This window comes from Chrysemys picta, chromosome 6 (genome assembly GCF_011386835.1).
Source record: "Chrysemys picta bellii isolate R12L10 chromosome 6, ASM1138683v2, whole genome shotgun sequence".
Lineage (NCBI taxonomy): Eukaryota > Metazoa > Chordata > Testudines > Emydidae > Chrysemys > Chrysemys picta.
The window spans coordinates 110,425,469-110,438,307 of NC_088796.1; the positions used below are offsets into that span (position 1 = coordinate 110,425,469).

General features: G+C 44.3%; 1 protein-coding gene across 27 annotated transcripts in view; it reads right to left on the reverse strand.

Moving 5' to 3' along the window:
- KDM4C (lysine demethylase 4C) overlaps positions 1-12,839 on the reverse strand; it is a 427,285-nt gene that overhangs the window by 360,103 nt on the left and 54,343 nt on the right. For all 27 annotated transcript variants that reach the window (XR_010588892.1, XR_010588893.1, XR_010588896.1 and 24 more), the window contains exons 4-5: positions 10,502-10,677; positions 7,712-7,826 (exon numbers count right to left, since the gene is read on the reverse strand). Coding sequence is in view for 14 of the 27 variants with exons in the window: in XM_005295226.5 (XP_005295283.2) it covers positions 7,712-7,826; positions 10,502-10,677 (291 nt within the window). In the remaining 13 variants the exon portion in view is untranslated. The remainder of the gene's footprint in view (positions 1-7,711; positions 7,827-10,501; positions 10,678-12,839) is intronic.

Sequence of the window (12,839 nt, forward strand, 5' to 3'; positions counted from 1 at the left end):
TACATTGCCCAGGGAGGTGGCTTTTCCACAACCCTGAGCAACTTATATTATAGTGAAGTAAGCACTAGTGTGTATAAGCCCTGTTTGTTACTTTTAACTACTGTCCAGTGTTCATATGGCTCTATTAACAGCATTTGAATCAACTTTCAACACACTGTGGAGATGGAATTGGAAAGTTTGATGTCTCTAGTAAAGGTATGAAAACTCACAGAGTCCTGGAAAAACTGACTCTTTTCTTTCTCAAGAGCAAAGAATCTTGTAGCTTTCAATAGCTCAAGCGAAAAGTCTAGCTTAAGATTTAAAGTAGGCTCAGGAGCTCTTCTGTAGCTTTCCATGATAACAGTAAAATGGGTCCCATGTAGAACTAACTTCCATTCATTTTGGTTTCTTTAAAGGATAATTATCATTGGTGGTATGATACCATTATTTGCTTCTCCTTTCTTCAGATCAACCAGCAGTCTGCTGTACTCTTCTTTTTTTAAAAACTTCAAGGCCAGATTCCAGAGGAAATTTAAGACCGACACAACCTTTGTAGACCTGTCATCAGCCTATGACAGAGTCTGGATTTAGGGCTTGATGCTGAAGCTTGCAAGGATCAACCCCTGCCGCAAAACACCACGCCTGCTATGGACGATGCTGAGCAATAGGTGGCTATGTGTCCACTTGGGCAACGAAGTCATTTCACCCTAGTTCCTCACCAATGGACTGCCACAAGGCTCAGTACTCGACCCAATGCTTTTTAATGTTTGCACGAGCAACATGCCTCCAAATTTGCATAGGCAAATGACCTCGCCTGGCTACGCAAGCAGCCAACTTCGGTGACATCGAGTCCACCTTGACCAGAGACCTAAACCCAGGGAAGAATAGTTCCAGAAATGGAGGCTCAAGACAAATCCTCACAAAACAGCAGTCACTGCATTCCATCTTGATAACAGGAACGCTAAGAGCATCCTAAAATTGACCTTCTGTGGCCACACTGTGCGACATGACCACACTCTGACCTATCTTGTAGTGAAGCTTGATTGCATGCTAACGTTCCACAACCATCTGAAGAAGGTAGCTGCCAAGATGAAGACAAGGGTCAGCCTGGTCCAGTAACTGGCAAGCATAAGCTGGGAAGCACTTGCATGCTTGTTACAGACATCAGCGATGGCCCTTGTGTACTCTGTAGCCAAGTACGCTGCAACCATATAGATAAGTAGCCATACTCTACTTGTTGATGTCCAACTGGCTACAACAATGCGGTGCATCACTGGAACCCTCAAGTTGACCCCAACACCCTGGCTGCCCATGCTGTCACACATTACTCCCACATCCATTTGCCATGATGCCACAACCCTTCAGGAATTTTTGAGGATGATGGAAAATGAATGTCTTCCCATCCACCAGGATCTTAACAGCATCCCTCACCACCGCTTGAAGTCAAGTAAGCCCTTGTGGACCCACGCATTTAACCTTCAACAATGCAACTTCAACCCTAATGAAACCTAGAAAGCTGAATGGAGTTCACAAGAAGTCACAAACACCTAGTGAAAGACCCGGAGCAGCAGATTCATGGCTTCGATCTCCCACGAAGTTCCTGGATAAGCCTAAACCGTATCCACACAAACCATGGAAGATGTGGATACTTGCTGCACAAATGGAAAATTTAAGACTCTCTAGTGTGCGACTGTGGTCACCCAGAGCAGACCATGGAACATAACAACTCAATGCCTGATTCACAAATATTAATGAGGTATCACAGCAATACACTCTGCTACTCCAGACGCAATTATCTGGCTTAACCATCTAGATATAAAATTGTAGTTGTCGGTCTACATTTACATCAGCCATACGAAGAAGACAACTCTTATAGAGTTGTCCTACACCTACTTTGCTCTCCCAAAAATGCCAGCCTCAACTCTCCTGATAAGAGGAAGCTGGGTGATGTAATGAATAGGGAGGATTTTTGACTTTACATGGTATCCCAAGATTTAATTTTATTGGATTGGGCCAAAAAAACAGAGCCAAATTTCAGTTTCATTTATGATCCCACTAACACCAGGTTTACAGAGCTATTGTAATACTCTTAGCATCCCCTAAACCATTAACAAAAGTTTATGACCCAGTCTCCTTAAAAAAAATTGAAATAAATCATAACAAACGGCCCTTTAAATGTAGCCTTTGAAACAAACATTTTAACTGTTTACACTCCCTAAGTAGTGCCAGACTGTATATTAAGACTTAGATTACCTTAACAAATAAATACACACACCAGCTGGAAGTATGTTCTACCATGAGCCAATCAGTGATGCTCTGCCCCGGTCTTTCGTCTACCCTTTCTGTTCTTGTTTTAGGCATTTCTTTCTATCCCACCCTCTAATAATTGGTAAAGCACTTGTGACAGTCATAACAGCCAATCCCAGAGTATAAATATTTAGCCAATTTAATCCCAGGAGAGGTATGATTGGTGATGTTGATTCCTTCTCTCCTATGCCTCTTAAGAGCATAAGAACATAAGAGTGGCCATACTGGGTCAGACCAACGGTCCATCCAGCCCAGTATCCTGTCTACCAACAGTGGCTAATGCCAGGTGCCCCAGAGGGAGTGAACCTAACAGGTAATGATCAAGGGATCTCTCTCCTGCCATCCATCTCCACCCTCTGACAAACAGAGGCTAGGGACACCATTCCTTACCCATCCTGGCTAATAGCCATTAATGGACTTAACCTACATGAATTTATCCAGTTCTCTTTTAAACTCTGTTATAGTCTTAGCCTTCACAACCTCCTCAGGCCAGGAGTTCCACAGGTTGACTGTGCTTGTGTGAAAAAGAACTTCCTTTTATTTGTTTTAAACCTGCTGCCCATTAATTTCATTTGGTGGCCTCTAGTTCTTATATTATGGGAACAAGTAAATAACTTTTCCTTATCCACTTTCTCCACACCATTCATGATTTTATATACCTCTATCATATCCCCCCTTAGTCTCCTCTTTTCCAAGCTTAAAGAGGCTAGGACTTTTCATCTCTCCTCATATGGGACCCATTCCAAACCCCTAATCATTTTAGTTGCCCTTCTCTAAACCTTTTCTAAACCTTTTCTTGTCTTTTTCCCCATAGGTGCGTCTACAGTAGAAAATGGCTTATTCCATTTTCAGTAACTGTAACTAGCCACATCCGTGCTATTTATTATCATTATTATTTATTATTATTATTAACAGTGTAAACTCTTGGGTAGACCTGGCACAAGCATTTTTACTCAAGGTCAGATGACATGGTGGCCACAGAAAAACATTTAGTGGAATGCTTCCCTACATTATTTCTTGAATCAACTGGATTGTCCTTCTCTTACAAAGTACTATAATTAAATATAAAAACAATAAAAGATGTGTACAGCATGGCATAATACTTCGACCTAACTCTAAGCCTTCTACGTTGAATTTCTTTTCTATAAACCCACAGTGTGTTTTCACAACAGTTACCATTTTAGGATATTTCCTAATTTTATAAATAATTTAATCTCTGAACAAAACAGAGACAGTTAACCATGAAATACAACACTATAAATACATTCAAGGGGTTCTGGTAATATAATAAATCACAAGAGCAAAGTTTGCTTCTTTATGTTGGTTGCCAGAACTCAAAATGTGTTTATAGCTTTGTTCCCTTTCCTATTTTTTATTCCATATAACAGATTTTACAGTTGTGTCCCTTCTGCTAAACCCTCATTATCCTTTGAGTTAAAGAGAAAAAGAACCCACCACTTGTTAATACACGGCCGTGTCATTTCAGTTGCTCTCTCCCATAACACCAGCAAGGTCTTGGATTTCAGAAATTCAACATTGCCAGTTTCTAATTAATTTTAAAAAGTTAAAATCGGGGGTGTACACGGCTTCAGAGATAGCTTTGTTAATAGAAAGTGCAAGTCATTGTGCAAAACAGACAAATCCTATTCAAAACCAGTCAGCTAGAAGGCAACTGTTTTTGTTTGTTTTGTAAACAAAAGAGAAAGGACCTACATTGCTGCAGCTTTTGCCACTAATTTTGAAGATCTGAGTGCATGCTTATAAGGCATGGAAACATCGGTAATGCAGAGATCCAACACTACATCTATGAATTAGTGCATGTGCCTTCGGCTGGCTTTTTTTAAAAATGGAAATGCTTTGAGATATTTGCCTTATTGTTTTATGGTAAATTCAATGCTTGCAGCATGTTGTCTGCAATAGTTTCCCTAACTTTAAAAAACACAAACAACATTTGTTTCCATTATCACAAATAGCTTGTTATGAGAAATTAATTACACCTTCCCCTTTCTTTCACTGTTTGCCCACAACTGTACTACAGTTGCCAGGAGTACTACATCCATTCTTTCTGCATAAATAAAAATCTCTGAAATGGACAAACACGCAAAAGCAATCTCTAGATTCTAAATCTAGTTAAGAGGTTTCTCCCCTAGCTTGGCCTTCAGCACATTAGTTGCCCAAGAGCACCATCTGGTGGACAAAGAGTAATTTGGGAAATAAAAGTTCTGTCTAAAAAAAATAATTTCCATTTTTATCAATGATTCCCCATCTTTTCTAGCTGGAACCTCCTCCCAGCAATGACTTGGTGCCAGACGTCACCTCTCACTTTCCCCCAGATCCCCTTGCGCCTTGTCCTGGCATGGATGCCCCATCACACAGTGTGTCGGCCCCTCCTCTCTCTCCTGTTTTTTTCCTGTCCCTATTCCTTCGACCACTACTCCTCCCCCTGCCTTTTTTTTTTTTTAAATGGTATTGCTTTTATTCCACAGGCTGCTATTTTACTTCTTTTCCGCCCTGGTCACTTGTCCGCACCTCTAATCATCTCCCAGTTTATTGTCTTCCCACTACCAGTCTCCATCAATTCTATTTCTGTGTTGTCATAATTCTCATCTCCTCCTTGGTCTTCTGGCCTCTCCCCTTGTATTCACTTGTTGCAGTGTAATGAAAACACAACTCATTGGGACAGGAAATCTTTGTCCGTGTGTCTCGACCAAAGCTGATAGGTGGTACTGGTTCCAGAAACACTTTTCCCTTTTGCACCTCTCCCTTAGACGTGATGGGGTTCATTTCACTCTGGAGATGCTTGTGTGATGTTGCCCTCATGACAGTTATCTTAACGATATCAAGATTTATTAAAACCACAGAGAAAATGGAATTAAACCAAAAAAATGGTTCACATAGATTCACACTTCTCAAAGAAAAACTAGAGAAATCATTCCCAGTTTAGTTAGAGAGGAAAATAAGAAAAGTGAAAGCTTCTAACTTTTGAAAGCAATCCTTTCTCTCTACCCCCTTTTGGTCAGATTGTCTGCATCTCTTGCTGTCCAGAGAACAACAAACTCTGTGTGTGTCTAGAGAGCTCTCTTATCAAATCTTCCCCGATCCAGTGCTGCTACCCTAGCTTTCAAAACCAGTTTTCTCCAGTTATATGCATACATAATAGGGTTTACATGCACTGATTTCTCCATGAGCTGGACCACTGGGGATACAAATATCTTTCACTGATTATTAATAGCTTTCAAAGACTTAACTACCTAGTTGAGATACCGTCTTTCAGACCACCTTGGCTGGTTGAATTCTAATTTTGGTCAGGCCTCCCATTAAACTCCAGTAAGCAATTTGTCTTTTGATAAACCCTCTGTCACAGGGCTTGTCTACACTTCCCGGATGATCAATGCTGTGGCGATCGATGCATCGATGGTTGATTTAGCAGGTCTAGTGCAGATCCGCTAAATCGACCGGCGATCGTTCTCCCGTCGACTCCTGTACTCCACCTGATCGAGAAGAGTAAGGGGAGTCAACGGGAGAGCACCTCCCGCAGACATCGTGTAGTGTGGACCCCGCAGTAAGTAGATCTAAGCTACGTCGATTTGAGTTACCCTATTCACGTAACTCAAATTGCATAGCTTAGATCGACTTTTCCCTTTAGTGTAGACAAGCCCCAAGTTACACACTACTTCTCCTAGTGATTACAAAGATAGCAGGGAGCATTTAAAGAAGTGCTAAGCAGAACCATCAAAAAGTGGAGGGAACACAGACCCTTATGAAGGAAGGATTCACCCAGTAAGTTGGGAGACGCGCATGTATTCTTACAAAAATAATTTTGCTTCTCCTTTTTGATGGTCTCATTGCTTAACTACTCCCTTAGGATATTATGCAGTTTCTTGAATGGCTCTCTAAGTAGCAAAAACTGATGCTGATAGGTATTTCACATTTCTCTGACTGTATAATGAGAGCTGTACTAACAGTCACCTGTGTCAACAACCAGCAAAATCCTACTTCCTCTAGAAATTTCCTTTCTCCGCTATTTCAGTCAGAAATAGGTAGTAATTCTAAGGGCATTTCTATGCAGCCAGAGACCTGACCAGCTGTGTAAACAGTATTGCAACTAATCTTCTAAGGTGAAGCAGTTGGAAAGATGAAGCTATTTCAAGACTTTTTTTTTTCTCCAAAGCCGAAGAATGTTGGTTAAAACCGTATTAACTTTCCTCACAAGAGAAGAACAGAGGTAGGATAACGCATGAGGTGGTAAAAAGAAGGAACCTCAAGAACTAGAGAGGTCCAGAGAGTAGAATGATTCCTGAGGCCAGACAGAGGATCTGTACATAGCCATCTCGGAAGAGAATGATCTGACTCATGCAGGTTCCTCAGACCTAAGGTCAATCATAAACTTGCTAGGAAACTCACAAGTTCAAGGGACCTTGGGATGAACCTCTGATCCCATTCCGGATGAAATCAAAGTTGACCTTGACAGTCCTCAGATCCAAGCCCCTTCCTCAGACTAAGATTGCTTCTGAGATGACAAAGTGAGCATATCCAAGCAGCCAAGAAGAGAAAGACAGAAGAGGAATCAGCAAGTCTAGAAGAATGAAGTGTGAACTCAGAATCATCTCAGGCCCACCAGGTCTAAAGCACCACACTCATCTCAGAAGTCAAAGGGGCAACAAACCAGCAACAGAATCACTACAGGAAATAAATTTTCTTTAGCGCTAATGTGGAGAAGAACTAATTCAGGTGAGTTTTGACACCGCCTCATCGAGAAGGAGTTTCAGGTAGCACTCCTATTTGAAGAGGGCAAAATCATGCACATGCAGAACACCTTTTAAGGGAGTGTCCATCTTAACGACCTATCAGACATTAAAATACCACAGTGATAGGAGACATACAACACCCGAGTGCTGGTCTGCCCTAGACACCATCCCATCGCATGATGCGTAACTGATTTTTGTTCCAAATCTGACAGACTATCAATTAGGGTGGATTTAGATTTGAATGCACACAATCCCACTCACTGGAAATCGACTGAGCAGAACCAAATAACAAAAAGCACTGAGGTGGCAGGAAATGTGTAACAGAGCTGACTCTGCACAAACAAACAAGTCTATATTTTTGAAAGATTGTAACTAGACAAACTAGTTTATCCAAAAAAATAAGCTGCTACAGCAAGATCTTACAGATACCAGAAATGCTTAGCTAAGGACTGTTGAGCCCCTCTATCAGTGTTCAGATTCATAAGGGGACACACTGCTTCCCAAGAGGGTCTAAAGCGCCTCATACTAAGGGCACGTGCAACTCAAAAGTGGGGATCTTGAGAGACAATTTTCAAGAGATACCTGGTTCTCAGATGCAATACAAGAGTGCAACATTAACTAACCTTTCGGGCCAGGGTTGAGAAGGGGGGAAATGACATGTATAAAACTTTACATACTTCGTCATAAATGCTCCCGTTGATATCTGCTCCATAGATCGGTGCCACAAAGGTTAAATTCTTCCAGTATTTACGCTCCAGATCTTCATAATCTATATATCTTGGAGTGCAGTATCTGCAGAGGGAGAATGAAATTAAAGGCCATGTTTCAGAGGACCTCAATTGAAAAAGTTGTCCTTTCACCCTCATGGTTTGGATGTCTCCCAACATCCACGTTCCTGATGTGCTCTATACTTGATTTTGCAGACCAAGTACTTTTAGACAAATATATGAGTTTCACACTCTTTAGTCCTTTCACATATTCAACAGTCCTAAACCCATAGGTTTCATAGTAGCAATGCTTTCAAAGTAACACTGGGTAATGTCTTTCACAGGATTTATGTCGCTATTAGTCCTGTGCTACCCAGATAATTTGTCCCTGTTTCAACAGATGGAAGGAACTTCTGCTGCCTGTTCTGAGTTTTAGGCCATTAAGTGTGATTGTTGTCACGCAAGGCTCTTGAAAGAGCCAATATACTACTAGTTGGTGGCCCTACAGTCTCTCTTCACCACCCCATCCTCCATTTTAGCCTACCGCATTTCCTGGGCTGGTGAAAAGGCACTACTGTTAATAGGCAATATGGTCACCAGTTCCTACCCCTGTACTGTAGGAGCATAAACACCAAAGAGTGTGCAAACACATGCTGGTTCTAGCACAAGTAGGTCCTGCAGATTATCCCCAACAGGTCCAAAAGGCAAGTGTTCTGCCATTTAGTAGCCCAGGCCAGAAGCAAGGGGAGGAATCCCAATGCTCCTGGGGCCTTGCTTTCCTTTCTCCCTCTCCCACATAAAGCTTTTTTGGGAGAAATGCACCAGTTCTTCCAGTTGGCAGAAATCTTTGGAGGATCTTGTCTTCATCCCTTTGCTTGTCCCAGACACATGGGGCATTTTTACATCCTTTTCTGTGGCCTGGGAAGATTCTTCTAACTTCCCATAGAGGGAGTATGCTTCTATTGCTATTGCCAAGCAGCCTACTCTGCCAAAACCTTTTCCTCAGGGTGTTTGGCCACAGTACTCCCTTATTTAGAAAGTCTTTAGAAAGGGAAATTTGCTTCCATAAATGCAACAACTTGAGAGGGGGAGAGAGTTCTAGATCAACTCTGCAAGCTCTTTCTGTTCAGACTGCTTGGAAGAAAACTTGGAAGTACAGGAAACAGGAAGTCATGCAGCTGACACAGCTCCTATTGAGAAGGATGGAGGAAGAGCCTCATGGTGAACTGATTGTCTCTCAACAAACAAGAGCTGAACCCCAGCAATCCATGAGTAACCTACAGACCAGGGCTTCTCTTAAATGCAGTTTATCACTTAGACTAGAGCCCTTCAGCCACGTTAAGATGACATCCACGTTCAGGGCATTCTCATCTGGGTATCCCAAATGAAGGGGAAAGCAATTTAGTGTCACAGAGATATGCCCATAGAAAGGAAGCTGTCCTCCACAGAAACCTGACCTCTTTGAAGAGAGGGAAAAATCTTCTTTAAAGAAAGGTTAGGAGCTTCTGCTATTACATTGTTTAAGAAGAATGTAACAAGCTAGGAGGCTTTTTAAGAACTCCTAACTCATATAGCCTTATTAAATATAACAAAGCAATATGATATTATAGGTAGAGGGATAAAACAATTCCAATTACAGATATTTCTAAAATGTTTTCTATTATGATGTGTGCAGAATTACAGTTCTGTTTGCACTCGTGGGATATCCTATGCAAGTGCATGGTTACACATTATTTCACCACTTGTGAGTAAAAGGAACAATCCAAACTATGTCTATAAGACCTTTATATGACTACATGGCATTTTATATTCTATAATTTTATATATAGAAGTTATATTTTATATCCCCCTATGCAGATGTGAGCATATAAAACAAATGATCATAGCAATCTAAACAGAGTTCATTATCAGCAGGATTTAAAGTATGCTGGATCATAAGGGGTCACAGACACAGGAAATTAAAATTTTAAAAACTGAGCCCAGTTGCAGAGGTGCACTCTTTTATACCACCTTGGAGGAAAAGCCTTCTGGTTGGCTGCTTTACCCACTTGTCTGCCTCCTGGGGAAGAGCAGCCAATCAGGGATGCTGCAAGAGGCAGACAGTTATTTCCCTTCTCCTCAGGAGCCCACACTATTCACGGGGGGGTGGAGGGAGAGGGCAGGGGGAAGTGAGCAGAAAGATCGCACCCACTCAGAACAGTTCGATCAGGGCAGTTCTACTCCCTCTTTCCCCACCCTCCTAAGAGCAATAAGACAGCTCCTTTGCTCCTTCCCCCCTCTGCTCTCCCGCCCGTGCAGCACCTGGCCTGGGAAGGGTCTCCGTTCCAGCCTCCCTTCCCTCAGGCCTGTGGGAGGGGCTGAAGAATTCCAGGTGCTGCAAGAGGCGCACAGGTGAGGTGGGGGGCAGAACTGATGTGGGCACTGAAGGGGGTAGTATAAATATGGGGATAAAATTGACTTGGGGCATGGTAGGGGCAGAATTACTGGCAGAAAGGGGACAGAACAGATGTGAGGAGTGGGAGAAAAACTGATTTGGGGATAGGGGGATGGGTAGATGTTGGGGTGATGACTGACTCTCCATTTTTTTCAGACCACTCTAAGCACTGAGTAGTGCCTTCTACCAAGTCCTAGAAGAAGGACAAGGATGGCCTTCAGTAAGTAAGATAGACATAAAAATCACCTGGTGCCTAAAAAGGTAAAAATCACAGTGGGAGAAGGTTACATATTCTCCTTTCCAAACAGAATACTGAATATACATACTTGTCACTGTTGGCCAGTTGCCTGAACTCTTTCACGGTCATTGGCTTTTTCTGAATGTTGTATTGAGTGAAAAGCCCTGATTGACCAGTGACCATCTGCTGAATTGGAGCTGGAATCACTAGATCATCAATGTCGTCGTAATGTTTTCTCGGCTTCCACTCCTTGGGTGGGATCACCTGAAAAGTCAGAGCAGCAATACACAAATCAGCATAGCTACTGCTCATGTCAAAAATACTTTTGAAGTGGATGAAGAAACAAATAATTTCATTAAATCGAATACAGAAAACTTAGCAGATCTGAAAGATTTAAAGATTTAATTACTGTAAGTTAAAAAAATCTTGTTGTCCATGAACATTGTGAACCATCTAATTTAAACATAACATCTTCAATGTTTTTTAAAACTAGATAAAAGTACAGAGTTATTTGCTGAATGCCTCTCTCCATCTTCCTATCTGGGTTATTCAGCAAATCTTACAAAGTCTGGTCTATACACAATTTTTATTCCAATTTAAACTATTTCATTTAGGGCAGTGGTCCCCAATGCGGTGCCCTCGGGCGCCATGGCGCCTGCCGGGGCACTTATGTGCGCCCGCCTAGTGCCCAGCAGGGGAGAGAAGCCATGGCCCTGCGCCTGCCAGGGACAGAGAACTCCAGGGCTGCAGGCGCCAGCGTTCTCGGTTCCAGGCAGGCGCGGTGATGCGGCTTAAGCCGGAGAGAAGCCGTGGCCCCGCACCTGCCGGGGACAGAGAACTCCAGGGCTGCTTGGGGCGGCAAAAAGCCGGGAGGCAGCCCCGGCCAGAGCCCTGCCGCTGGAGAGCCAGAGCATCATCCCCTGGAGACAAGCCCGGGCTGCGGCAGTGAGAGGGGCTCCCAGAGTGTGTGAGGAGCTGGGGAGGGAGGGAAGCGGGGCCCGAGATACAGGCAAGGAGGAGGGGTCCTGCTGCCGCCACCGCTACCGCCACTGCTGCTGCTCTGAGTCTCCCCAGGGCGGAGCAGCGTTTTCCCGCCTGAGTGGGCTGTGCAGGGCGCCGCCAGGCTGGGCAGGGGGCGAGGACCCCGGCTCGCGCGCTGATGGGGCGAGTGGCTGGGCAGCCTGCGCTGCCCCCTCCTGCCCCCGGACCTAGCCCACCGCGCACCTCCCTTGCCTCAGGCCTGCGCTGCTTGCCCCGGGCCCCCACAGTGCCAGGGGCGGGGAAAGGCAGAGCCCGGCTCCAAGCAGGGCATACTGCCCCCGCTGGGGGACCCCCGCGGCTCGGGCACCTGGGGGTCAGTGTCCATCCTCTTGGTTCTGCCTGCATGGGGCTAAGGAAGCAGCTGTCAGTGCCTGCCCCTCTCAGCCCTTGCACCCCCCATCCTGCTCGCAGCGTCTTCACTTGTACCTCCCCACATTGCTCCTTCGTCAAACCCCTTCCCCTTGTACTCTCCCTTCACCCTCACCTCTCCCCTTGTACCCTTCCCCAGACCTCTCTTCCCACACACACCCCTTCCCCGGCACCTCTTCTCCCACATCCTTTGATATCCCTCTCCTGCTCCACTCTCCTCCGCAAGTACATCACACCCCGCTTCTCTGCTCCAGCGTAGAGCCCCCCAAGCACTCCCACACCCGCTCCTCTGCCTGAACCCTCTTTACTAGATCCCCATCCCTTTCCCAGTACAAGGTTTGAGGGTTAGTCCCTATGCCTTCTATGTGCATTTGAGTGCGGGTGGGGGAGGGCACTGATGGGGGGGGAGGGGAAGAACCCAGGGCTAGGGTGGGGGGCAGCCAAAAATGTTTTTGCTTGGGGCAGCAAAAAACCTAGAGCCGGCCCTGCCCCGGCAGGCGCCACCTAGTGCCCAGCAGGGGAGAGAAGCCGTGGCCCAGCGCCTGCTGGAGACAGAGTACTCCGGGGCTGCGGGCACCAGTGTTCTTTGCCCTCACGGCTTCACTCCGGCTTCTCTCTGGATTCATATATCACTTCCTGGCTCTCCGAGCTCTTGTCCAGTGAAAAAATTCTTTAAATATGATGTTTTTTGTATTATTTAATGTACAAATACAAAATAAGCCTTGAAAAATTGTTGGTGGCCGCCCCACTCTTCTGAGATCATGAATGTGCTACTGGCCACAAAAAGGTTGGGGACCACTGATTTAGGGGCATGATTTTTTTTAAACCAAATATGTTAAGTTGGTATAACCCCTCATATGGATGCAGATATATTGGGTTACCTTAAACAGAGTTTATTCCCATAAATTTATGTAATAAAACTAAGTACAAAAACTGTGTACACACAAGCCCCAGTTGATTGTAAAGTTTTGGGGAGGGGGTTCGTTTCAAGTTCTGATTCACCCCGTCTGATTCCA